The sequence below is a fragment of the Taudactylus pleione genome, unplaced genomic scaffold (assembly GCF_031769625.1).
Source record: "Taudactylus pleione unplaced genomic scaffold, aTauple2 ptg000396l, whole genome shotgun sequence".
Lineage (NCBI taxonomy): Eukaryota > Metazoa > Chordata > Amphibia > Anura > Myobatrachidae > Taudactylus > Taudactylus pleione.
Window position 1 is genome coordinate 2240541 of NW_028284797.1, and position 27955 is coordinate 2268495.

The 27955-nt window shown below is 44.0% G+C and overlaps 1 protein-coding gene across 1 annotated transcript in view; it reads right to left on the reverse strand.

Annotated features, from left to right (window-relative positions):
* The window catches only part of AMPD1 (adenosine monophosphate deaminase 1), a 147246-nt gene that overhangs the window by 31248 nt on the left and 88043 nt on the right, over positions 1 to 27955 (reverse strand). The window contains exon 9 of the mRNA XM_088446290.1: positions 24913 to 25076. Within this exon, the coding sequence (XP_088302416.1) occupies positions 24913 to 25076 (164 nt within the window). The remainder of the gene's footprint in view (positions 1 to 24912; positions 25077 to 27955) is intronic.

Here is a 27955-nt window from a genome sequence, read left to right on the forward strand (position 1 = left end):
TGAAATGTGTATTCATCCCTTAAAAATTTTTTTTTTCGCCTGGAGCATTGGTTGCTTACATTTGGCCTCTATTTGACGTAGTGTGCGTAACGTCGTTTTGCTCTTTGGCCAAATGTGTGTGTGTCCCCTTTTATGTTTTGTGTTGCTTAAATTTGTGATAATGACATGGCCAGCATAAAATGATGTATATTTTTTATGTTATTATTTGCAGTTACAACATATCATGACAATACCCCGGCATGTAAGCATCAATGGATGGTATTTGAAAGCAAAGTTACATGTATTTTTATTGGGTGGGGTAAAAAGGCTGACCTTCCAATGTTGTCATTTCAGGTTGATTCGGGTCGGATTGTTCTGGCCCTGCTGCCGGAAGCCGACCAACCTCAATCTCGTCCCAGGCGTAGGCATCGTAGGCGTGCAAGGCCCCAGATATTTCGAACACGTGTCACCCTTTTTGGAATGCCAGATGATGAGGTTTTAAGACGATACCGTCTTCCTCCAAAAATCATCATAGACACTCTCTCATTAATAGAGAGTGATCTTGAGCGGCAAATTGACAGTCCTACAGCAATTCCACCACTTACGCAATTAATGGCGGTGTTACATTTCTGTGCCTCAGGATCGTTCCAAACAACGGTGGGAATAGTGGCGGGCATCTCACAATCCTCCTTTTCCCGGATCCTGAGGGCAGTGATGGAGGCACTTTTCAAGCACCTCCATCATTTTATTCAAATGCCTTTGGATATGGGTGCCCTTAGTGTGGCCAAGGCCAATTTTTACCAAATAGCTGGCTTCCCACACATCATAGGGGTTGTGGATGGTACTCACATACCACTTCAGCCTCCAGCACGGCTGGAGGCAATATTTAGAAACCGTAAACACTATCACTCCCTCAATGTAATGGTGGTATGTGATGCCTCCCTCCAGATCCTGTCCCTGAATGCAAAATTACCAGGAAGTGCACATGACTCCTTCTTCATCCGGCAATCAGGGATATGGCACAAATTAACCAACCTACAAGCTGGTGATGCGTGGCTTCTGGGTAAGTGGAGACCTTTAGTACATAACAATGTTAAGCTTCATACAGAGTGAGCCTGATGTTGTCTTTTCGTTTTCACAGGAGACAGTGGCTACCCTTGCACGCCCTGGCTGCTCACTCCTTATTTGGCTCCCACACCAGGGCCACAAAGTGAGTATAATTCCGCACTTACAGCCACCAGGCAAGTGGTGGAGCGCTGTATCGGCCTTTTAAAAGGCCGATTCAGATGCCTCCACCGCTCTGGTGGCGAACTCATGTATTTGCCGGATATGGTTTCGAAAATTGTGCTCCTGTGTGGGATATTTCACAACATCGCCATAAGGAGTGGTGTCCCAATGCAGCCAGAGGATGCCTTACCTGAGGATGGCCCCCCCGAGGTTGGTCGGAGGTCAGTATGTGGGGGGGCCATACGCGATGATGTGGTGGCCAGATTTTTTAGGTAATTATTTGCAAAAAAACAGTGTTGATACCTAATGTGGTTGGGTTTGTTTGAGAGCATCTAATTTTTGGCTCATTTTTTTCTCCCTCTTCTGTTTTTTGACATAATCTTTGGCACTCCAACGATGACTACTTCCTGCTACCCTTACAAAACCTGTATGTGGATATTTTGTGGCTATATTCTGGAACACTTATTGCCACGCCATATATGTGGAATCATGTTGGCATGGTCCTTCGTCAACCAGTTCTTGATTGTTTTTTTTTTATGTTGGTTTTTTGGTATGTGTTGTATTTGAGATTATCACTGTGTGTTTTGTTTGTGAGTGACCACTTTGAATTTTCAGTTATGTTGCTAATAAATGTTTTTAGAGTGAAATGTTGTCCCTTTTTTGGAACGTTACCACCAAGTGTAACCAGGTTCACACACGTTACATTTGACTAAGGGGTAATCCAGTACTGACGCCATTTGAGCAAAAATGATTCCTTTATTCAGGGTCCAAACCAACACCAAAAGGAAGCCTGTACAATCCTTTTGCTTCGTAATATTGCCCTAAGCTGCTTGCACACCAACTAGGAACCTGTAAAATGTAGAAATATCTAATTGTGACTACACCAAAAAAGGGAAATCAGATTTGTACTGTTAGGTGTTTCTTGTGGCTGTTTGACCAAAAAATACAACACACACTCTTATTGGCCCAAATTTGAAATCCTTGCAGGAACACTCTACTTATGTCAGGGTAAACAATATGTGGTTGGGACAAAATGAATGAGCCAGAACGTAACTTCAAACAAAACAATTTATTTACAGAATGGGGAAAAAAAAAAACTACTCCCTAAGGAGGACCGACATACGGTCAAGGACCACCAGCACCCCGATGATATTGCTGTGCATCTGGGCCACACAGCCGGCTAAATTTGCCCGAAGCCTCTGTTCCTCTGTGGGTGAGAAAAATTTGGGGAATAATACAACAATAGTGAAACCACATTAAAAAACACAAAAAAAAAAAAAAAAAAAACATTTTAACAAAACTGCATTAAAACTCATCACACTAAAATGGTGTAGGGCAAAAATACAAGGCCTATGTCCAAATTCCGACAGGTGTGCTATGTGTATGTTGAAAACAGCAGTAACAGGTTACGGCAATCGGCCAAAACCACTTAATTTTTGAAAAAAAACACAAAAAACAAAACAAAAAAACATACAAACAATTTGTGACGATAAAAAACAGCTAAAAAAAACATACCGGAAGACCCAACGCCAGCTACAGAAGGCCCTCCATCGTCCTCCTCGGAGGTGGGTCCATTCCCCAAAGATCGGGGCGGTGTAATGACCGACTCCGGGGAGGGGGTCATTCGAAGAGGGGTGGATGGAGGAGAGGGGGAATTGGGACGGAGGGGAAGGAGTCCAGAAAAATCTGGCTGAGGGTGTAGGAAGGCTGGGGAGGAGGGGGAAATAGGGGAAGGAGTGGAGTTGGAGTGTTGGCTGGGGGTGGGGGAGAGTGGCCGTGCTCGCCGTCTGGCGGGATGCTGACGGCGTAGTCTTCGCTGGGCCCCTAAAAGATGGGAAACAAATTGGGGTTAGTTCCAACACAAATCCGCGAACAAAATCAATTTCAAATGCACCCCCAAAAAAAAAAAAAAAAGAGGAGAATGAGTAAATATGAAAGACAGGGAAAACATGGCCATGCAGATATGAGGAGAATGAATAAATCTGAAAGACAGGGAAAACATGGCCATGCAGATATGAGGAGAATGAATAAATATGAAAGACACGGAAAACATGGCCATGCAGATAGGAGGAGAATGAATAAATATGAAAGATAGGGAAAACATGGCCATGCAGATATGAGGAGAATGAATAAATCTGAAAGACACGGAAAACATGGCCATGCAGATATGAGGAGAATGAATAAATATGAAAGACACGGAAAACATGGCCATGCAGATAGGAGGAGAATGAATAAATATGAAAGACAGGGAAAACATGGCCATGCAGATAGGAGGAGAATGAATAAATATGAAAGACAGGGAAAACATGGCCATACAGATAGGAGGAGAATGAATAAATATGAAAGACAGGGAAAACATGGCCATGCAGATATGAGGAGAATGAATAAATATGAAAGACAGGGAAAACATGGCCATGCAGATATGAGGAGAATGAATAAATATGAAAGACAGGGAAAACATGGCCATGCAGATATGAGGAGAATGAATAAATATGAAAGACAGGGAAAACATGGCCATGCAGATATGAGGAGAATGAATAAATATGAAATGCAGGGAAAACATGGCCATGCAGTTAGGGCCACAAAGACAAACATGAAAACCACAATCCATTAAACTTACTCGCAGCGATCTGCATGCGAAAGCATGCCAGCAAGCGGGGCGTCCGCCGTTGCAGGTCCGACCACCTACGCTCCAGCTGCCCGATATGGCGGCGTGAGCCGAAGGAGCACAGGCGGGCCCGAACCTCCGCATATGCGGATCGCTTCTCGCGATTGGTGATGGGTGGAGGCTGGCTGGTGATCCGCCGATCCATCACCTCCGTAAGCACCAGCAGCTCGCGCCTGGTGAATGCGGAGGCTCTCATGATGGCAATGGAGTTTTTCATAAAAATCATTTTTGATAAAGTGCTCAAAAATTTTATGATTGGCTAATGTATTTAGGAAATTAACAGGAGCAATTCTATTGGTTAGTGTATGAGTCATGTGTTCGACAGGGCCAGAAATCTGTGGAGACTTATGATAGGCTTAATGCAGTGACATGCGTAAGCAAATTTACATAAAGAAATGAACTCCAGGAAATATGCGGGTCTAAAAACAAATAGACCAATTATTTAATAGGGGCTAACATGTATTTTGACAAATAAAAGCGAATGTTTAAGCCGTACGTATTCTGCGGGTAAACACAAACACGGACATAAATAAAGTTTATTGCATTGTGTAAAAAAAAACAAAAAAACAATTAAGCTAATTGATATATTGATTGGCATGTTACGATTGAGGGAGGTAGGCAGAATAAACGAGCAGTTAATCGAAATGTCTCAGTCCAACTTCCGGGTAGTACTAGTGCGTGCGTTCCCTTCAAACCACTTCGGGGATGTACGCTCGCTATTTGGCACGCTCGTTAGTTAGAGGAGGGGTCGCCTGAGTTTGGGGAGGATGTTTTGATGCGAACGAAAATACGAGCGTGTGCCTGAATTTAAATATTTTTTTACGTTCGCCCAACGTACGAACGGCCACTTGCGTCCGGGTCTGAATGAGGGCCATAGTTCATCTTACTCCATATCAATAGAATTAGATTTTTTTATTCTGCTAGTTGTAGTGATTATAGGCATGTTAGGGCATTGCAGAGAGGAAAATAATGTATCTTCCATTAATAATAATTAAAATATTGCTCAAAGGATAACTGTATATATGAACTGGTTTTTGAAAGTGTGAGGTAATTGAGGGCAGGTATTTGAATGTACTTTTGATATACTGTTAAAATTCAGCCCAAACAGATCAATAGGAGTTTAATTAATCGTTTGCGATTTCCCTTGCATTCCTGAACACTCCCGGTCAAACTATATTGTGCCCACACACGGAATGATTGTAAAAACGATCAAACGATATAGATGGGTCGTTAACGACTGCAGATCGTTAACGATATATCGTTTGCAGCATACAACCTCACGATGCATCTGCTGGAATTTAAATAAAGGGCAGGCTTAACAAGGGGGTATATAAAGCAGGCGCCATTTTAGGTCTGTGCACTTCTGCTCTGTGATTAGTGAGGCTTGGTTTATACCTACTGGACGCTGTACATTGCTATTGTGCTCTGCTTTGTTTTTGGCTTGCCTTTAACAAAGTGTGTTCTATACTACATTCTGTGGTGATGGCTTCCTATCACTATAATCTTCTACTAGCCTATGGCTATCAGAAGCTGAAAGGTGATGGAGCTGAGGAAAGGAGGAGGATGAGGTCCTGCTGGACGAAGGAGTGGCTGCTGCAGAGGGATACTCGCTCCCACATGCCCCTGCTGATGGAGATTAGAGAGAACAATCCGGACAATTACCGCAACTCTCTGTGCATGGATGACGCCACCTTCCAGGAGTTGCTGCGTCTGGTGACCCCCTATATCTGGAGGCAGAACACCAATATGAGGAGGACCATCCCTGTTGAGGAGATCCTGATTGCTACCCTGAGGTTCCTGGCTACAGGAAGGTTCTTTAAAGACCTGAAGTTTGGGATCCTCATTCCACCCCAGGCTTTGGGCGTCATCATCCCGAACACCTGCAAAGCCATTGTGAATGTCCTGAAGTACCACTACTTTAAGGTGAGTAAAAACACTACACGTTTTTTTTGTGAAAGAAAATATAATTTTTATTTTTTTTAACAAAATGTAGAAAAAAGATTATATGTAACATGGCAACCTTTATGGCTGCATAATTGAAATAACGCTACCAACATGGCTGCAAAAAGTGTACCAACATGGCTGTATATATGTAACATGGCAACCTTTATGGCTGCATAATTGAAATTAAGCTACCAACATGGCTGCATTTTCTTAAAGTGTTAGACATGGCTTAAAATGTTAATATAAAAAGTGCATTATCAACAAGTTATAGCTGTCCCAATAGCTAGGCTGCTTTATGGTATATGGTGGTCAGACGGCGGATTGAATAGGCCAAGAAACACATGGCGCAAGTACAGATTGTGGCCCCAGCATCCAACAATCTGTCCTTACGCCATGTGTTTAGTGACCTTATCCAATCTGCGTCATCAGCACAGTATACCATAAAGTAGCTATTGGGAGAGATAAAACATGTTGATATTTTTGAGAGCAAATCTAAAAATTTAAATAAATGTTTCAAAACCTTAAAACTTAAAAAATTGAGGTGGCTTCTCATTCACTTCCAGCATGGCTCTGTAGAGAGCCTCTGAGGATGTGGAGGGGTAAGTGGGTTGGGGAGTAGGATAAGTGGGATGGGGAGTAGGGTGGGATGGGGTTGGACCCATCAGTGTAGTGGGCTGGTAGGTGGCTGGCTGGTTTGAATGTGATGTGGAAGGCCCAATCATCTGAACTGGCTGTATAGTTAGCTGGGGCAGAGGCTCGTCAGTAAGCCTTGTGGTGCTGGCCACTTGTTATGATTTCCCCCTTATGACTGTGTCACATATGATCTGCTCATTGTGGATCTGCTGATCCGGATCCATAGCACGGAAACAACTAGTAATATGGGTGCCGAGATTGTCAAACATGTTCGGGGGTTTTGTAGGGCCTGCTCCACTTGCTGCAATAGTCCCCATGACTGTGAATGAACACTTTGGGTCTTTCGTTGATAACATCTTCTTTTTGAAGGAGGCCAACTACATTCGGCCTCGCTTTCACTTATGGCAGCCATTTGGGGGCTAGAGCTCAGGTCCAGGTCAGGTATACCAGACTGTTGGAGAGAAAAAAAAAAGCATAAATATCATGTTTAAATATATTTTATTTCTATTTTTTTATTCTAGTTCCCATCAACGGTGGAGGAGTGGCAAACCATTGCTGAGGAATTTGATCGGAGGTGGAATTTCCCAAACTGTGGGGGAACGATCGATGGGAAGCATATCCGCATAGCCCCATCTGCCAATAGTGGATCTTTTTATTATAATTACAAGGGTTTTTTTAGTATTGTACTCATGGCGGTGGTAATGTTGGGAAAAATGGCCGTGCTTCGGATGGTGGGTCCTTTAAAAAACCCACTTCTATGAAAGGCTTACCTCCAATAGTCTAAAATTGGCAACAACAGCGGAAACAAATCACTGCCTTAACTTTATGTTTGTGACTGACGAGGCGTTTGCACTACATGAACTCTTGATTAAGTCGTATGCGCAAAGGGGCCTGGCCAAAGAGAAGAGGATATATAATTACCAGCTATCCAGGGCACGGTGGATTGTGGAGAATACCTTTGGTATTTTAAGCAACCGCTTTTGCATATTCCACACAGCCATCAACCTGCGTGTGGACAAAATTGATTGGGTCGTCTTGGCAGGCTGTGTCCTGCACAACTTTTTAAGGTGCAAAACAACCACCCAACAAAGGACATCAGGCACAGCAATGCCAGATGACCCAGACCAGCCAAAGGAGACAGTCAAAATGCCCTCTGTGTCACCACCTGTAAATCTGGAGACAAATGGTACGGCGTGGGCTAAAGAGGTCAGAGAGCAACACCTGGCCTATCTTATTGGAGTGGGGGCAGTACCATGGCAAGAGGATTGTCTCCATTGAAGTGATTGGACAATGTTGGACTTTCGGCCTTTATTATTAAACATTTGGCATGGTGTGTATGCACTGTGTCTGTACTTACCACATCCAAAGACGATGGTTGATCCGCTTCCTGTGTGTCCTCTTCCCGTTCTTCAGGCACGTTCTCCACCGTCAGATACTGCAAAGCTCTTTGTGGTTCATGCTCGTGTATGAACCGCAGCAGATCAAAGTACCATAATGTGGTAGTATATACGTTTTCTGCCCCTGCTCCGATGCCCGCAATTCCTGCTGCTTCTTGTATTCTTTTAAATAGACAGTCCTCAGGTTCTGGATTCTGCTCTTCACCCATTTCGGGCACGCCTCATCGTGATAAGGCAAGCTGAAAGTGACTAGGTAATCTATGGCTGCGGCCTTTTTTTGCTTGTTGCTGTAGTCCTTACTTTTTATTTTCCACAAGCACTCCTTGCTTCTGTATAGCTCCAGGATGCCAGTTATGAACTGCCTTTCTCTGGCTCTAGTCATGTCTGTAGGAAAACAGAAAAAAAAACGTTTTAATAAACAAATGATTTCAAAGTTTTTTCTAACTGTATATATTAATGTTTTTCCAGTTTGATTCCTAAAATACTGTATGTTTATACATTAATTATGTTTTTAAAAAATATGAATTAATTTTGTGTTTTAAATTTTAAATTTTTTTTAGTATAATTTTTAATCACCATTGGTGTGCTTTTTAATAAAATTATTTTGTAGAAACTAGAGCTACACTGGCATAACATTGGTAGGGCAGTGGTTAATTACATTGGAGGTACAGTGGGGTACATTGGTTGTGCAGGGGTTAGTACACAATGGGGCACAGTGGGGTAGATTGATGGTGCAGGGGTTAATACACAATGGGGCACAGTGGGGTACATTGGTGGCACAGGGGTTAATACACTTTTGGGACCCAGTGCAGTACATAGGTGGTGTTAGGGTGCCCAGTGAGGTAGATTGGTGGTGCATGGGGTGAGTTGCATTGGTGGTACAGTGGGTACATTGGTGGTGCAGTGGAATACAGGCGCTATATACTCACTTGAATCAACAAGCCAAATCTCCCCAGACGATCCACACTCCAGCTCTCTCCGTTGTCCTCGTCATCTGGCACAAAATGGAGGAGGGGAGTGGCCAGGAAAATTGGCAAAAAATTGTCCATCGCATCATTCATCATGCACACGCGTGTGCCAAATCGTAAACAATAGATCGATATCTTTCTGCAGGTTCAATTGATCAGCGACCATGATTAGCGACAGCGGGAGCATACATCAGCATCGTTATCAGTTATCATGCCCACACACGGCACTTTTTAAACGATTTGTCATTCCAATTGTTTGAAAACAACGGCCAAATCATTTAAAAAAATTGCACTGTGTGTGGGTGCCTTTAGCCTGAGGTGGCCTGGTGTAGTTTCATTAGAATATATATTAACTATAGTATCATGTGATCAGGATAAAGCAATTACCTAGACAAGACATATTTCATCTATGTCTGCATATAGATGACCAGAGCATTCTTACCTGGGTCCTAACATCGTAGGGGTATTCAAAACAGCCGTCTAACCATAGGTATGACTGCTCATAGGCAAAGATCAAAGACTTTGCCATATTTTATCTGTTTTTGAAATAAAATTGATATTTCAATAACAGCTAGGAGTTCCCAAAATCATAGGAACATACCTGAAGTCTGTCAGCTTGACTGGTGTGACTCAGGGGCATCTAGGACATATGGTTGACACAAATAAGATATATAACTAATCACATACCCCAGGTTAGTCATGATTACATTGTATAGCTTAAATAATAGCAATTAATGTGAATATACCATTTTTCATATAGCTGTTACACGGGAAATTGTACTTAGGTAAAAAATTACATGGGTGCTCCTAGTATGTTCCCCAGGGTTAATTAACAAACCTGCCAGTCATCAGGGACTTGGTCATGACATCACCTGGGGATAGTAAAGCTGTAAAAAGGTAAAGGAACCTTTTGTTCTATGTCAGACTTGGTGGATCAAATCTAAGTTGAAGCCTGGACCTGCATTCCCTGCCGTGGTACCAGACAAAATAATTCTGTGTAAGTTTCTCCTTTTTATTATGAAATTGCAACACATGTTCTGTAACTAAACATTGTTCCTCTTATGTAAATAAAGTGTTCCTTTATCAGTCTATTTTAATATATGCTTCAGTAGTTTGTGCCACTGAGCCTGCGTAATTGTGGCAGAGTGTTAGAGAACCTGTGGCTTCTTCACGGGTGGTGGCAGTAGAGAGGTGTATGGTATAATGGGCAGCATAATAGAATATTCATTGTATTATATTTGGTTCTGCCCTCACTACATCAATACTTGGGGATCTGTGCGATCTGACTAGTGTAGTACCAGTCAGGCTGATAAAGTCACAGGCTCTGACCTAGTCAGTAATTAGCCGATAGTGTTAGTTCTTTTTATCATCTAGGTAGCAAGACAAAGGCTAATTAAATGAATATAACAAAAGAGATCAGCAAATCAGATATAAATGCAATGCAAATCTCTTGTGCAGGCAGAGTGGCCCTGCACACATAGATGGCCTCCGGAGTGGAATACACATGCACCTTTGGCGCATCTAGGAAAACACAAACTCAAAGTCGGATATAAGATTGGAGCACTTATGCCAGATGTACCAGTGTGTGCATGTACACTGATGTAAGGGCAGGATATTTAAGCGTTAGGAGTAGGGGTGTGCATCGGCCACATTTTGTGTTTTGGTTTTGGATCTGGATCTTTCTTCGTGTTTTGGATCTGGATTGGTTTTGCCAAAACCACCCTTCCGTGTCTTGGGTTCTGGGTTTTGTGTTTTGGATCTGTATTTTTTTGAAAAAAAGCATAAAAACAGCTAAAATCACAGAATTTGTAGGTTTTTCTGCTCCTATGCTATTATTAACCTCAATAACCTTAATTTCCACTCATTTCCAGTCTATTCTGAACACCTCACACCTCACAATAGTGTTTTTATGTCCAAAAGGTTGCACCGAGGTAGCTGGATGACTATGCTAAGCGACACGAGTGGGTGGCACAAACACGTGACCCATCTAGGCGTGATACTGCAGTGGCAGACAGGATGGCAGTTAGAAAAACTAGGCCCCAAACTGTACATAATGCAAAGAAAAAAAAGAGGTGCAAGATGGAATTGTCCTTGGGCCCTCCCACCCACCCTTATGTTGTATAAACAGGACATGCACACTTTAACAAACCAATCATTTCAGCGCCAGGGTCTGCCACACAACTGTGGCTGAAATGATTGGTTCGTTTGGGCCCCCACAAAACAAGCTGGCAATTAATGTGTCCCTGCACAAACTGGCTCTACGGAGGCAAGATGTCATCCTCATCCTCCTCATCCACCGATTCCTCACCCTCTTCAGTGTGTACATCCTCATCCTCACAAAGTATTAACTCGTCCCCACTTGAATCCACCACCACAGGTCCCTCTGTACCTTCTGGAGGCTGGTCTCCCTGGAAGAGCTGATAATTCATTTTGATGAACATCATCTTCTCCACATTCTGTGGAAGCAACCTCCTACGCCTTTCGCTGACAAGGTTCCCGGCTGCACTAAACACTCTTTCGGAGTACACACTGGAGGGGGGGCAACTCAGGTAAAATAGAGCCAGTTTGTACAGGGGCCTCCAAATTGCCTCTTTTTCCTGCCAGTACAGGTATGGACTGTCTGACATGCCTACTTGGATGCTGTCACCGATGTAATCCTCCACCATTCTGTCAATGGTGACAGTATCATATGCAGTGACAGTAGACATGTCAGAAATTGTTGCCAGGTCCTTCAGTCCGGACCAGATGTCCAAACTTGGTCCTGCCTGCCCTGCATCACCGCCAGCGGGTTGCTTAGGATACCTAAGTTTTTTCCTGGCAGCCCCAGTTGCGGGAGAAAATGAAGAAGGAGCCGTTGACGTGTCACGTTCCGCTTCAGCTGACAGTGTGTTCACCAGCAGGTCTTTGCACCTCTGCAGGCTTGTGTCGGCCGGAAAGAGAGACACCACATAGGCTTTAAACCTAGGATCGAGCACGGTGGCCAAAATGTAGTGGTCTGATTTCAACAGATTGACCACCCTGGAATCCTGGCAAAGCGAATGAAGGGCTTCATCCACAAGTCCCACATGCCGAGCAGAATCGCTCCGTCTTAGCTCCTCCTTCACTTTCTCCAGCTGCTTCTGCAAAAGCCTGATGAGGGGAATGACCTGACTCAAGCTGGCAGTGTCTGAACTGACTTCACGTGTGGCAAGTTCGAAGGGCTGGAGAACCTTGCACAACACGGAAATCATTCTCCACTGCGCTTGAGTCAGGTGCATACCCCCTCCTTTGCCTATGTCATAGGTGGATGTATAGGCTTGTATGGCCTTTTGCTGCTCCTCCATCCTTGAAGCATATAGAGGGTTGAGTTCCACCGCGTCACAACCTCTTGCTTCAGGTGATGGTGGGGCAGGTTCAAGAGTGTTTGCTGGCGCTCCAGTCTTCGGCACGCAGTCGCTGAATGGCGAAAGTGGCCAGAAATTTTTCGGGCCACCCAAAGCGTCTCCTGCACGCCCCTGTCGCTTTTCAGAAAATTCTGCACCACCAAGTTTATTGTGTGAGCAAAACATGGGACGTGCTGGAATTTGCCCAGATGTAATGCCCGCACAATATTGGTGGCGTCAGATATCACAAATCCCCAGGAGAGTCTAAGTGGGGTAAGCCACTGGGCAATGATTTCCCTCAGTTTCTCTAAGAGGTTGTCGGCGGTGTGCCTCTTACTGAAACTGGTGATACACAGCGTAGCCTGCCTTGTAGCGAGCTGGCGTTTCTGAGATGCTGCTACTGGTGACGCTGCTGCTGTTGCTGCGTAAGGTGATACATCTACCCAGTGGGCTGTCACAGTCATATAGTCCTTAGTCTGCCCTGTTCCACTTGTCCACATGTCCGTGGTTAAGTGGACATTGTGTACAACGGCATTTTTCAGGACACTGAGGACACTTTTTCTGCCGTTTCTGTACAGTCTCGGTATCGCCTGCCTAGTGAAGTGGAATCTAGACGGCATTTGGAACCGGGGACACACTACCTCCATCAATTGTCTAAATCCCACTGCACTAATGGCGGATACCGGACGCACGTCTAACACCAACATAGCAGTCAAGGCCTCAGTTATACGTTTTGCTTCAGGATGACTGCTGTCGTACTTCATCCTCCTCACTAAGGACTGTTGGAGGGTCAATTGTTTAGTAAAAGTAGTGGTGTTCCTACTTCCTCTCTGGGATGATGAACGACTCCCAGCAGTAGCAACAGCAGCAGCGGCAGCAGTAGGCGTAGCAATGCAGGATCCTCCGGAGGAATCCCGGATAGGAGAGTCAGTCATGCCATTGACATGGCCTGCAGGACTACTTCCGATCCTGACTAAGGAGGAAATTGACGAGGAGGGAGTTGACAGTGTGGTTTGCAGGCGCTTGGATACAACAGGACAATGGGATTTAGGTGTCCCTGGACTGCTTACGGTCTTAGCCAAAGTTTCTGAACTTGACAGTAACTTTTTATGAACGCGCTGCAGGTGCCGTATAAGGGAGGATGTTCCTAGGTGGTTGACGTCCCTACCCCTACTTATTTCACCTTTACATATGGTACATATGGCAAGACAGTTGTTGTCCAGATTTGGATAGAAATATTGCCAGACCAAAGAGGTGGAATGTTTGGTCTTCTGCCCAGGCATGACCGTGATGGGCTTTTTCATCCCACGGACAACAACTGTCTCCCCCGGAGCCTGATTTAAACAAACCACATCACCATCAGAATCCTCCTCGCCAACTTCCTCCTCAGCGCCAGCTACACCAGTATCCTCATCCTGTTGTACTTCAACAGTGACATCTTCAATTTGCATATCAGCAAGTGGACTGTGGGTGCTCCTTTCAGCACTTGCAGGGGGCGTGCAAATGGTGGAAAGAGCCACCTCTTCCCGTCCAGTGCTGGGAAGGTCAGGCATCGCAACCACCACCACACTTGGACTCTCCTTGGGGATTTGTGATATCTTCTTAGAATGCACAGTTCTTCGCTGTGCTTTTGCCAGCTTAACTCTTTTGATTTTTTTAGTGGGAGGAGGGCTTCCATCGTCATGTGAAGCTGAACCACTAGTCATGAACATACTAGGGATCGACCTTAGCCGTTCCTTGCCACTCCGTGTCGTAAATGGCATATTGGCAAGTTTACGTTTCTCTTCAGCTGATTTAAATGTTTTATTCAAGGTAATTTTCCTGAACTTTGTCATTTGGGATTGTATGTGCCCTCTACTATGACATTGGGCATCGGCCTTGGCAGACGACGTTGATGGCATGTTATCGTCTATGTCATGACTAGTGGCAGCAGCTTCAGCACTAGGAGGAAGTGGTTCTTGATCTTTCTCTATTTTATTTTTATCGAAGAAAGTTTGGTCCTCCATTTATGTTATATCGATTTGATATATACGTGCGGCTAAACACAGAAAATATTTTTTTATTTTTGCTGGAGAGTAGTGCACTTTGTGGGTTACACCAGCCTTTAAGAAATGAGCCAGCTGGCTCTTTACTTATGGGACACAGGCGCACGCTTGGCGCTGCTCCTTTGTTGATGCACGTGCGGCTACTGCGCACACAATTCACAAACACAGAAAATAATTTTTTTTTTGGTTTGGACTGGAGTGTACTTTCGGGGGTTACAGCACCCTTAACGGTCAAGCCAGCCGGCCCTTTACTTATGACACAGGCGCACGCTTGGCACTACTTTGTTGATGCACATGCGACTACTGCGCACACAATTCACAAACACAGAAAATAATTTTTTTTTTGGTTTGGACTGCAGTGTACTTTTGGGGGTTACAGCACCCTTTAACGGTCAAGCCAGCCGGCCCTTTACTTATGACACAGGCGCACGCTTGGCACTACTTTGTTGATGCACGTGCGGCTACTGCGCACACAATTCACAAACACAGAAAATAATATTTTTTTTGGTTTGGACTGGAGTGTACTTTGGGGGTTACAGCACCCTTTAATGGTCAAGCCAGCCGGCCCTTTACTTATGACACAGGCGCACGCTTGGCACTACTTTGTTGATGCACGTGCGGCTACTGCGCACACAATTCACAAACACAGAAAATAATTTTTTTTGGGGTTTGGACTGGAGTGTACTTTTGGGGGTTACAGCACCCTTTAACGGTCAAGCCAGCCGGCCCTTTACTTATGACACAGGCGCACGCTTGGCACTACTTTGTTGATGCACGTGCGACTACTGCGCACACAATTCACAAACACAGAAAATAATTTTTTTTTTGGTTTGGACTGGAGTGTACTTTCGGGGGTTACAGCACCCTTTAACGGTCAAGCCAGGCGGCCCTTTACTTATGACACAGGCGCACGCTTGGCACTACTTTGTTGATGCACGTGCGGCTACTGCGCACACAATTCACAAACACAGAAAATAATTTTTTTTTTGGTTTGGACTGGAGTGTACTTTGGGGGTTACAGCACCCTTTAACGGTCAAGCCAGCCGGCCCTTTACTTATGACACAGGCGCACGCTTGGCACTACTTTGTTGATGCACGTGCGGCTACTGCGCACACAATTCACAAACACAGAAAATAATTTTTTTTTTGGTTTGGACTGGAGTGTACTTTCGGGGGTTACAGCACCCTTAACGGTCAAGCCAGCCGGCCCTTTACTTATGACACAGGCGCACGCTTGGCACTACTTTGTTGATGCACGTGCGACTACTGCGCACACAATTCACAAACACAGAAAATAATTTTTTTTTTGGTTTGGACTGGAGTGTACTTTCGGGGGTTACAGCACCCTTTAACGGTCAAGCCAGCCGGCCCTTTACTTATGACACAGGCGCACGCTTGGCACTACTTTGTTGATGCACGTGCGGCTACTGCGCACACAATTCACAAACACAGAAAATAATTTTTTTTTTGGTTTGGACTGGAGTGTACTTTGGGGGTTACAGCACCCTTTAACGGTCAAGCCAGCCGGCCCTTTACTTATGACACAGGCGCACGCTTGGCACTACTTTGTTGATGCACGTGCGACTACTGCGCACACAATTCACAAACACAGAAAATAATTTTTTTTTGGTTTGGACTGGAGTGTACTTTCGGGGGTTACAGCACCCTTTAACGGTCAAGCCAGGCGGCCCTTTACTTATGACACAGGCGCACGCTTGGCACTACTTTGTTGATGCACGTGCGGCTACTGCGCACACAATTCACAAACACAGAAAATAATTTTTTTTTTGGTTTGGACTGGAGTGTACTTTGGGGGTTACAGCACCCTTTAACGGTCAAGCCAGCCGGCCCTTTACTTATGACACAGGCGCACGCTTGGCACTACTTTGTTGATGCACGTGCGGCTACTGCGCACACAATTCACAAACACAGAATTTGGTTTGGACTGGAGTGTACTTTGGGGGTTACAGCACCCTTTAACGGTCAAGCCAGCCGGCCCTTTACTTATGACACAGGCGCACGCTTGGCACTACTTTGTTGATGCACGTGCGGCTACTGCGCACACAATTCACAAACACAGAAAATAATTTTTTTTTTGGTTTGGACTGGAGTGTACTTTCGGGGGTTACAGCACCCTTTAACGGTCAAGCCAGCCGGCCCTTTACTTATGACACAGGCGCACGCTTGGCACTACTTTGTTGATGCACGTGCGGCTACTGCGCACACAATTCACAAACACAGAAAATAATTTTTTTTTTGGTTTGGACTGGAGTGTACTTTCGGGGGTTACAGCACCCTTTAACGGTCAAGCCAGCCGGCCCTTTACTTATGACACAGGCGCACGCTTGGCACTACTTTGTTGATGCACGTGCGGCTACTGCGCACACAATTCACAAACACAGAAAATAATTTTTTTTTGGTTTGGACTGGAGTGTACTTTCGGGGGTTACAGCACCCTTTAACGGTCAAGCCAGCCGGCCCTTTACTTATGACACAGGCGCACGCTTGGCACTACTTTGTTGATGCACGTGCGGCTACTGCGCACACAATTCACAAACACAGAAAATAATTTTTTTTTTGGTTTGGACTGGAGTGTACTTTCGGGGGTTACAGCACCCTTAACGGTCAAGCCAGCCGGCCCTTTACTTATGACACAGGCGCACGCTTGGCACTACTTTGTTGATGCACGTGCGACTACTGCGCACACAATTCACAAACACAGAAAATAATTTTTTTTTTGGTTTGGACTGGAGTGTACTTTCGGGGGTTACAGCACCCTTTAACGGTCAAGCCAGCCGGCCCTTTACTTATGACACAGGCGCACGCTTGGCACTACTTTGTTGATGCACGTGCGGCTACTGCGCACACAATTCACAAACACAGAAAATAATTTTTTTTTGGTTTGGACTGGAGTGTACTTTCGGGGGTTACAGCACCCTTTAACGGTCAAGCCAGCCGGCCCTTTACTTATGACACAGGCGCACGCTTGGCACTACTTTGTTGATGCACGTGCGGCTACTGCGCACACAATTCACAAACACAGAAAATAATTTTTTTTTTGGTTTGGACTGGAGTGTACTTTCGGGGGTTACAGCACCCTTAACGGTCAAGCCAGCCGGCCCTTTACTTATGACACAGGCGCACGCTTGGCACTACTTTGTTGATGCACGTGCGACTACTGCGCACACAATTCACAAACACAGAAAATAATTTTTTTTTTGGTTTGGACTGGAGTGTACTTTCGGGGGTTACAGCACCCTTTAACGGTCAAGCCAGCCGGCCCTTTACTTATGACACAGGCGCACGCTTGGCACTACTTTGTTGATGCACGTGCGGCTACTGCGCACACAATTCACAAACACAGAAAATAATTTTTTTTTTGGTTTGGACTGGAGTGTGCTTTCGGGGGTTACAGCACCCTTTAACGGTCAAGCCAGCCGGCCCTTTACTTATGACACAGGCGAACGCTTGGCACTACTTTGTTGATGCACGTGCGACTACTGCGCACACAATTCACAAACACAGAAAATAATTTTTTTTTTGGTTTGGACTGGAGTGTACTTTCGGGGGTTACAGCACCCTTTAACGGTCAAGCCAGGCGGCCCTTTACTTATGACACAGGCGCACGCTTGGCACTACTTTGTTGATGCACGTGCGGCTACTGCGCACACAATTCACAAACACAGAAAATAATTTTTTTTTTGGTTTGGACTGGAGTGTACTTTGGGGGTTACAGCACCCTTTAACGGTCAAGCCAGCCGGCCCTTTACTTATGACACAGGCGCACGCTTGGCACTACTTTGTTGATGCACGTGCGGCTACTGCGCACACAATTCACAAACACAGAAAATAATTTTTTTTTGGGTTTGGACTGGAGTGTACTTTGGGGGTTACAGCACCCTTTAACGGTCAAGCCAGCCGGCCCTTTACTTATGACACAGGCGCACGCTTGGCACTACTTTGTTGATGCACGTGCGGCTACTGCGCACACAATTCACAAACACAGAAAATAATTTTTTTTTTGGTTTGGACTGGAGTGTACTTTCGGGGGTTACAGCACCCTTTAACGGTCAAGCCAGCCGGCCCTTTACTTATGACACAGGCGCACGCTTGGCACTACTTTGTTGATGCACGTGCGGCTACTGCGCACACAATTCACAAACACAGAAAATAATTTTTTTTTTGGTTTGGACTGGAGTGTACTTTCGGGGGTTACAGCACCCTTTAACGGTCAAGCCAGCCGGCCCTTTACTTATGACACAGGCGCACGCTTGGCACTACTTTGTTGATGCACGTGCGGCTACTGCGCACACAATTCACAAACACAGAAAATATATTATTTTTTTAGCACTTGGGGGGAGCACCCCTGATGGACAGAGCACCCCCTGGACAACACTACAGCACCCCTTTAGGACTGGGACACTGCACAGGACTTTGGAGTGGACACAGCCCCTATGGAGAACTGACTGCACAACACAGTCCAGCCAGCCCCTATGGACTTTGAAGTAGTGGACACAGCCCCTATTAACAACAGCAGCACAGCACAACACAGCCAGCCCCTATGGACTTTGAAGTAGTGGACAACAGCAGCACTACACTACACTACACTACACAGCCCTAACTCCCACCCTCCCTCTTCACTGTCCACAGCCGAGTGAGAAAATGGCGCCGACGCGGGTACCTTATATAGGATCCAAAACCCGCGAGACTCGGAAGGCGGGATGATGACGTTTTGCCTCGATTTCAGATCCGAGTCAGGCGGGAAAAGTCGAGCCTGACTCGGATCGGGGGGGCTCGGGGGGGTTCGGATTTCAGAAATCCGAACCCGCTCACCCCTAGTTAGGAGTGTTTAAGTGCTATTACTTTATTTGTACACAACCAAATTATGTAATAAAAACAGATTTCAGTACATTATTATTTTGCCTGCAAATAAGGTAATAGTTTAGAAATAAATATATCACCTCCACATCCTTTAGTTTCTGCAGAAGTTTGTATGGAAATGAGAATGAAGTCATTTGAATAGACAGTAACTGATTAATTTGCTTATTTGATCTAATAATGATGTTAATTAATAAGTACTATCAGCTGTAGGTCAATCCTCAGGCAGACATTTAGAAGCAGCTAGATCTAGTTGCTGATAGTCATCATCATCATCATTGTGTATAGCATTAAAGAAAGTGCAAGAGATACACATCCTGACAGGGGTATCTGCATCTGTGCCCATATCTTAGTTGCAGTCACATGAGAGATCCTTGTACCACCTCTCCAGGCGTAAGAACTCATAAGGAGCTTAGGCAAAAAAAAGACACTTCCAACTCTACATACTGTAAGCCCCACAGTGATTATAAAAGTAACAAAAACAAAGTAAATAATTGAATTAGAGCAATTGTCTTTCACATAGTAAATACTTTAAGTTGATCATTTGTCTTGCACAATCGTGTAAAAGTCATATTTAAACTACAAAAATAAATGTTGCCTCTGAATCAAGTAATAGCCTTAGATTGTGGTGCAGCCATGGGTCAGGCACTGTTTAATCAGATGACCATTGTTATATCCATTACATCAGTGGTTTCCCAAGTTCTTAAATCATGGAGCCCTTGAGAACCAGGGTGCTTCTAGGATAAAAGTTTATTATTGAGAAATTCAGAAAAAAATATTAAATTAAGTAAATTGTGCTTATATGTCACCCTTAGGTTCAGTTATGTTGTGGTGGGCAGGGTTGCGCTTCTGTTTGTCCACATATTTTATGATTGGCAGCCACCAGTACTGGTTGTGACTATCACATAAATAATTTGATTTAATCCTGAATCCTCAACCCGTGGTACCCCTGGAAATGCCCCATGGCACCCAGTTTGCAAACCACTGAATTACATCACTATACAATTTATACTTTTTCCCTCTCCCAACTCTAAATGTGCCCTTTTTCCTGCAGCATAACCTGGTTTTGCCATGGTGTAAATGTGGTTAGTTTGTACAATAGGATCAAGTAGTGTAGCTAGAGTATATGCATTAGAAGCTGATTAATGACTTTCACTAATGGTTGATGTAGAATCACAAGGGGTGTGTTATTACATATAGATGCAAGGAGTTTGTAAACATCATTAGCATGCACATGGAAACTGGTTTAACTTGGCATATTTGTCAAGTGAAATGGATGTGGTTTGTCAACCTCCTTTAATTAAAGGAAAGGGGCATGAAACACACCTCCTTCAGGTATTTTGATGGCACCTTCTTTTGTCTCTGATAAATCAATATACTTTCTACATAACCACCCTGATTCATTTGTTCCCATGACATGCCCTTAACTACACAGAGTGGAAGTGAAACTGAATTATTATAGCAATACGTACAATGAACTCTGCAGCTACAATGTGTTATGATTTAATACACTGGATTGTTTTTGGTAATCCATAGTAGATTCTGACATTTACACATATGTATGGTTCTTGGTGGTCTTGTAACCTTCTATAGCATTAATTAAGATTAATTCGTTTGTGAGATTAATTATTACAACTGTAACCAAAATGTGCCAATTGGGATGCAGTGAGGGCTGGGACAAGTTTATTTATGATAACTGTAACAATAAAGCACCAATAGGGATGTACTGAGGACTGGGACAAGTATATTTATTATAACTGTAACAAAAATGCACCAATAGGGATGCAGTGAGGGCTGGGACAAGTTTATTTATTATAACTGTAACAAAAATGCACCAATAGGGATGCAGTGAGGTCTGGGACAATCGAGAACTAGGAAACAATGATGTGAGTGTACCATGTGTGTGCTGATCACCAAATAAGTCATTTGATAGACGGTGATGTTCGTTCTACATTTACATTTATGCAGGATTGTTGTGTTATTGTGATCTAATTTTTGTGCATTTGCTGACCAATGTAATCATCCTTTAGCTTAAAAAAACCCAAAAACCGAAGCAAACCAACAAAAGTACTAGGTGAAGACAGTTGTGTTATTTTATGCAGCTATGCATTGGCACGAAACACATGCAAAGTTGCTAACGTGCTCCTACATGTTTAAAATGTTACAATCCACTGAAGTTATGTAGAAGCAGAATAACCATCATATTACTGACCATCCCACTGTCACCACAGCCTAGTTTTATTCATCACAGATAATAAACCAGACCTTCTACATAAGCTTTGACAGAACAATTAACCATTACGGGTAACTTGGTAATACACGGTTTCTAATCCAGGAGGCAACACATTTGCAAATGATTAGTAGATGGTTGCGTAAGACTTATCTTTCAGTTATAGAATTGGCTGATAGCTCATAGGAAAGCAAAAATACAAGGACAAAACCATTTGAAACAAGAGCCACAAATTGAAAGCAATGCCAAAATGTTCTATTTAAAGCTGAGCGCAATTGAGCACAGAAGTTGAATTGTATCCTGTTTTAAGGTGATTATCTGGGGTGCCAAAATTCTGATAAACAATTATTGGGAAGTAGTTCCCTTGAAAAGCTAGGAGCAGGTAACAAGTTTATCAAAAACATGGGTGTAACAAAATGTATGTGGGTCCCATAGCAAACTGTTGAACCACCCATGGGAAAATACAAATTTACATGAGTCTGTGACAGTGGAGACCATCCCCCTTCAGCTGTTGGACTAAAAGCAGTTGGTCCCACTGCTACTATGGTAGTTATGCCTTAGACGAGTAAGCATAGCAATATTTTTCTTAAAATTCTGGTTGATTCGAATGTACTTACCGTAAGTTTAAGATGCAAGTTGACCAGCTTAACTTATAGAACAATATTTGAAAATAAAATGCTTTATCTAATACAGAATGCATGTAAAAAACTGTTTTAGAGTATATGGGATATGTAAGTGGTCATATGTGACTGGATTTCTGCTGGAACATAGTCTCCTGATTAAACAGAACGTCCATTGATCACTGACATGCCTCAAAATGCTGGTGAACATGGTGTGTTCGCCAGAAAGCATTTAAGTTTATGGATATGTCAAAGTGAGAAAAGGACCATTAATAGGTTGGCTCAATATGCCCAGAATTCCAGTCAGGAAGATTTGGTAGCCATATTGGCTCCAGTGCTGTTAATTTGCAGGCAAGCAATAACTGCTCAATATTGAGCACTGGATCCATCTCCGGTAAAATATGCAAAAGAGTAGCCTATATGCTTCTAAAGAATGTACAAGGGTGGTTCAATAAATAAGGTAACAAGACCTCTCATTGCGTACATTATATGTATAATCAATAGTATGGCATTGTAAAAAAAATATTCCCCATAGTACCCCATTTTGTCTAAACATTTGTTCCAACAATGAACCAAGGCATCTATCCCGACATAGAAGAAATCAGTGTCAAGCATCTGAAGCCAGGACATGACAACTTGCTGAACTTCAACGTCAGCTGCGAATCGCCTTCTTCCCAGGTGCGGCCTTGGTCCAAAGAGATGAAAATCACTTCTTGCCAGGTCAGAGCTGTAGGGAGGATGGTCTACTACTTCACAATGGCAGCGCTTGCTCATCTTGAACGTCTGTCCTGCCATTATCATAGGCAGTGCACCAAACCAAAACCTGTTTCCTTGACATGACATTATCACCATACACCTCGACAAGTTGGTGAATTTCATCTACTGATGTGCCCTTTAGACGCAGAATTCTGATCACACTATGCACCTCAATATGTTACCATGTTTCCGCCAGCCTCGCCATCTTACAAAGCATGTTGGGACAGTATGACTGGCTGTGAGGTGAAGCAGTAGTCTACCTGCTCTGGCCTGGCAGGACATTAGAATGAAATAGGGAACATTACACATGTAAGAGGTCTTGTTACCTTACTTATTGAACCACCCTCGTAGTTTTGTAATTTGCTTCCAGCGCTGGAGATTTAAAAAAAATAAAAAGGTTCAACTATGGTCCAAGTTGCCAGACTTGTTAATTAGACAGGTTAATATTATTAAAATGATTGTACTTCTAAAACTCCTTTATGTTTTTCAGACCTTTCCTATGTATATCCCACCAAAGCAAATCTCACTTATAAAAAGCTAAACTTTAATGGGTGGTGGTATTAGAGTGAGGGTGGAGTTATCACGCTCCTGAAACTGCCTAAGTTTTACTTGTATTTGTGGTTGCTCAGGGCAGTTACTAATAGTTCCATTCCTAGACAATCCCTCAAAAATAACTTTTCAGGTAAATGTCTGCACATAAACTGCTCCATGGTGGGTATAACTCCGTTAATGCTATTAAGTGAACTTGTTTGTTGGTGGTTTTACACTATCCTGCAGAAAGGAGAATTCTCTCGTTAATACCCACTGTGAAATAACCCTCAATTAAAGGAGATGTGTAAGCTCACTAATGATGATTTTTGGGCTCATGCTCATTGTGACAATATATTATTCTTATGTCAGCAGCTCCATAGATACATCTGAATACTTATTTCCTGTCACTCTGTAATATTTCATCCTAAAAGTTACTACACAAAATTAAGGTGTTCATTGCTGACCCAACTGCTAATCCATACAGTAAAATTGGAACAGTTTACAGCAAAGGGTATTTGCGGCTGTATCTGGATGGAAGCTATACAGATAGACAGTCAATAGGTCGGCACCAGATGGTCGACAGGCAATAGGTCGCTAGGGTCAAAATGTCACCAGGGTCAAATGGTCGACACACAAATGGTCAACACAGAAGAGGTCTACACATGTTGTTCATTATTTTTAGGGTTTGGATGAGGGTTAGGCACTTGGGGTTCGGCTGCGGAAGGAGACGGTTAGGGTTAGGCACTAGGGGCAGGGTTAGGCACCATGGGGTGGGGGTTAATGCTAGGCACTAGGGTGAGAATTAGGGTTAAAAAATATGTCCACCTTATCTATGTCGATCATTTGTGTCTCGACCTTTTGACCCTGTTGAACTTAGTCCATGCTGACCTTTTAACTGTTGACCATTTCACCCTGTTGACCTATTGTCTGTTAACCATCTGGTGTGGTCCTATTGATTGTCTATCTATACACTGTATTTTTACTGTTTAAAACCCGCTTAAATCCCCCCCTTTAAAAAAATGACTAGGTATTTGAAGGCCCCATAGCAAAGGTTTGTGAGGGCCCCTATGTAACAACCAATGGTGAAAAATGTATATAACACTTGTAACTTTGACAAGTAAGATGGGCTCTCTAAGCTCAGGGCTCCATAGCAGCTGCACCCCTTGTACCTATGGTAGTTACGCCCATGAAAGTGGTGAGATGGGGGCAAAAAGCATGGAGTTATGTCAGGCTGGGCTGATCACACTATAATAGGCAGACTTGCAGCATAAGGTCTCCCATCGGAATGTGAAAACAGACCAAGCCTTCAAAGTGCCGAATACCACTACGGCTCGTCCAGGCACCCCTGGTACAATGAATGCGAGGGTAATATTAAATAAGTTAAAGTGAAAAATAAGCTAAGCACTTTTGTACAACTGCAAGGCCAAGCAAAGGTGTGTAATGTATTGCATTTTTATGTATATACAGTATGTATTTTAAGATGCATTTTTTGCATTTCTTTTCTAGCTATTATGCCAATATGCTATGGTTTTATTTTATAACTAATTAATTGTACACTATTGCTTTGATATCTTTCTTTTAATTGCTGTCAACACAATTATATTTTTAATTGAGTGTAGGAGGGAATAGTTTACAGCAGGTTTCTCATCTCCGTTAGATCATGAAGTTACTTACTAAATCCTTGGAACTTGGATCATCCATTTCATGTTAGGTGAGTAAACCTTGTGCTTGTTGAACCAGGTGGCTAGATTGGTCCATTCACTAGGGGAGCGCCCATAGATTGATAGACGTGGTTCAGCATACTGGTACTTAGCATCCTCCAGATCTGATCCCACTTCCTAATATGAAAAATGCATATGTGGAGCATTAGGTCAGTGCTTATGGCATAGGAAGTGATATAGATTATTATGTGTTGTAGATCTTTTCATTCAGCAGAAAAAAAACATGCTTTAATTGGTGATATAACATGGTCACTACTAGCCTACAACAGGGCCTTTGTTATGAGTTGTTGTGAGCGAGAACACCCATCTTACCATGGGCCTCATTTATCAATGAGTTTTATTATTCACAATGAGTGATAAAACCTATTGCGTTTGATACTGGTGCTCCAGCCAATCAGCTCCCAACTGTAAATTTTCAGACAGATGACAGTTAGGAGCTGATTGGCTGGAGCACCATTATCATGCGCAATAGGTTTAATCACTCGTTGTGAATGATAAAACTCCTTGATAAATAGGCCCCATGTACATTATCGAAGGCTTGAAATTGTGCTGAAGCAACTGCACATTGTAAAGATTGTAGCGAGTTTGTAGTTAACTAAAAACATGAACATTTTCAAGGTCAAATTTGTTCACTTTTGACCACTTTTACCAATGACTGAACTGCGATAAATCTGACAGAATTGAACGGTCAGGAAGATATAGTGGTTCATCTGATAGATCCAATCAGTGTAAGTATTATAAATCCCATTTTTTCAATAATCAGGCTAGACTACTGACTTTAAAAGGCTGGAAGTCTGGAAGTAAAACAGCAAATTTACACACAAGATGCATCCAGCCCTGCATAAGTAGCATATGCATCTGGTTTAAGTCAGTGTGGTAGAATGAAGCTAGGTGGCATTGATGAGCCACTGAATCTGTGCTGGGATGGAGGAATCTGCCCAAATAAGTTTAAAAATGGGTGTAACCAGGCCTACCTGCTGCACAGAGCATAAGCCCAGAACTCCAGGTGACTTTGTGTGCAGACTAGCTGCCATTGACAGGTATGACGATATGCACCATGTATGACAAAGGCCTATCCGATGCCTGACGTATCAGGCGGTCCCCACACACGGAGCGAAGTGGTGGGCGACCGCCCGATAGCCGGCACCTCCCTCCCTGCATAACGTAACGTGGTTGTACATCGCATCCCCAGATCGAGTGGATTGTCCAAAAGATCTGGGGATGCTATGTACGACCAAACGGGAGTGTGCACGGGACGATATCATGCCCATACACGGTACGATAGAGCAGCTATATTGTGCCAATCCATCGGATCGGCTACTATATCGCAGCCGGCTGTGAGGTAGTGCCCTGATTGGAGGCTAGATTGTTTCTTATTCTTTGTTGCCCTGTGGTGACGGTAGTAAAGTATAATTTTGTTTGTTTTAACCAGGACAAGCTGTGTGGCGACCCTAATTTGATCAGCCAAATACTGCACCGCAGAGAACCCTATTTAGTAAAATATCCCAGAATGTCACAGTCAGACATACATCATATACACTTGCACACAATTGTTTTTTTTTTAATTCCTGTGTTTTCCAATTTTCTTACTCACTATTATGCTGAGCTCAATGTATCCATTCGGTAAGTTGGACTAAGGGGACTAGAGGGAGCAGAAATTAGTCAGGTGCAATGTTACAATGTGAGCGAGACTGGAGGTAGCAAAGCAGAGTTAAGTATGGGCTAAGCAGGGACTCGGGGATGGAGCAGAGATGACTGAGGTACAGTGCTGCAGGGTGAATGGGACAGGAGGGATCAAAGTGGGGTGCCAGTTGAGTGGGACTGAAGGGAGCAGAATGAGGAGCAGTGCTGCAGGGCGAGCTGGATTTGAAGAGTGCTGAGATGAGTTAGATTGCATTGTTGGAGGATGTACTTGTCTGGAGCAAGCTGAGGTGAGTGAGGGTGACTGCAGGGAGCAGAACAGAGCTGAGTAGGGTGCAGTGTTCCAGGGTAAGCGGGACTGGAGGGAACAGAACGGAGGTGAATAAGGTGCAGCACTTCAGGATGAGTGTGACTGGGGGGAGAAGACCTGCTAGTAACATGGCACAGGCACATATAAACCAGTGCTTTTCAAAATCAGTCCTTGGGACACACTGCGCAGGATGTACTATTGCTTACCTTTGTGGTAAGCACCCTTCTCTTGCAGTGGCTCTCTGAGACAGTGAGAGCCAATCAGAGATAGCAATATGCCATGCTGCTTAGCAGCAGTCTAGAGAGGGGAGGGAGTCAGGGACTGAGCAGAGTCATGTCTGAGACAGACAGAGAGTGAGAGACAGTCTCCAACAAACCTATGAAGATGCCCTGATGCAGACACAGTAGCCAGAAAGGAGCCAGGGGAGGCATAGCTATCAGGAATTACAAAAATAAACAGCCATCGAGAACACTGATTTCCATTCAATGGTGGCAAACTTCAGGCCGCCACCATCATATGGTAAAAACACTATCATCGGAACAAAAAATCAATGGTTAGTAACCATCAGATTCCAATGTCAATCACTATGCTGAAACTGCAGGTGGACTCTTGCCACCACTCCCCCACCGTGAAGTGCTCCCTCGCCAGCGTGATATTCCCACTCAGGCACACACCCTCGGTGAACAGGACGCACTCTTCATTGAAGTCAGTGCTGATCTCAGATACTGGCACCAAAGCGAGGAAGTTCAAAAGGAAGGAAATACAGGGTACACTGTGCAAAGAGGACATTACTCATCTCCATGCTTGGCAGCTGGGGAGGGGTGCGCATGGAGGCTGCGGAAGCCTCGGGCATAATGCAGTAGCTGCAATATAAATCTCTCATCCACAATCCTCCTGTCTTTCTTCCCAGCACACCCCAGTGGCCGGGCCCATCCAGATGCAGGGCAGAAGAGGGTGGGGGGGGTTGTTTTGACACTGGTGAGATACGGGAGCAGGAGTGAGAAGCAGGGGGTTGTGGTGAGATGCAAGGGACTGTGGAAGAACC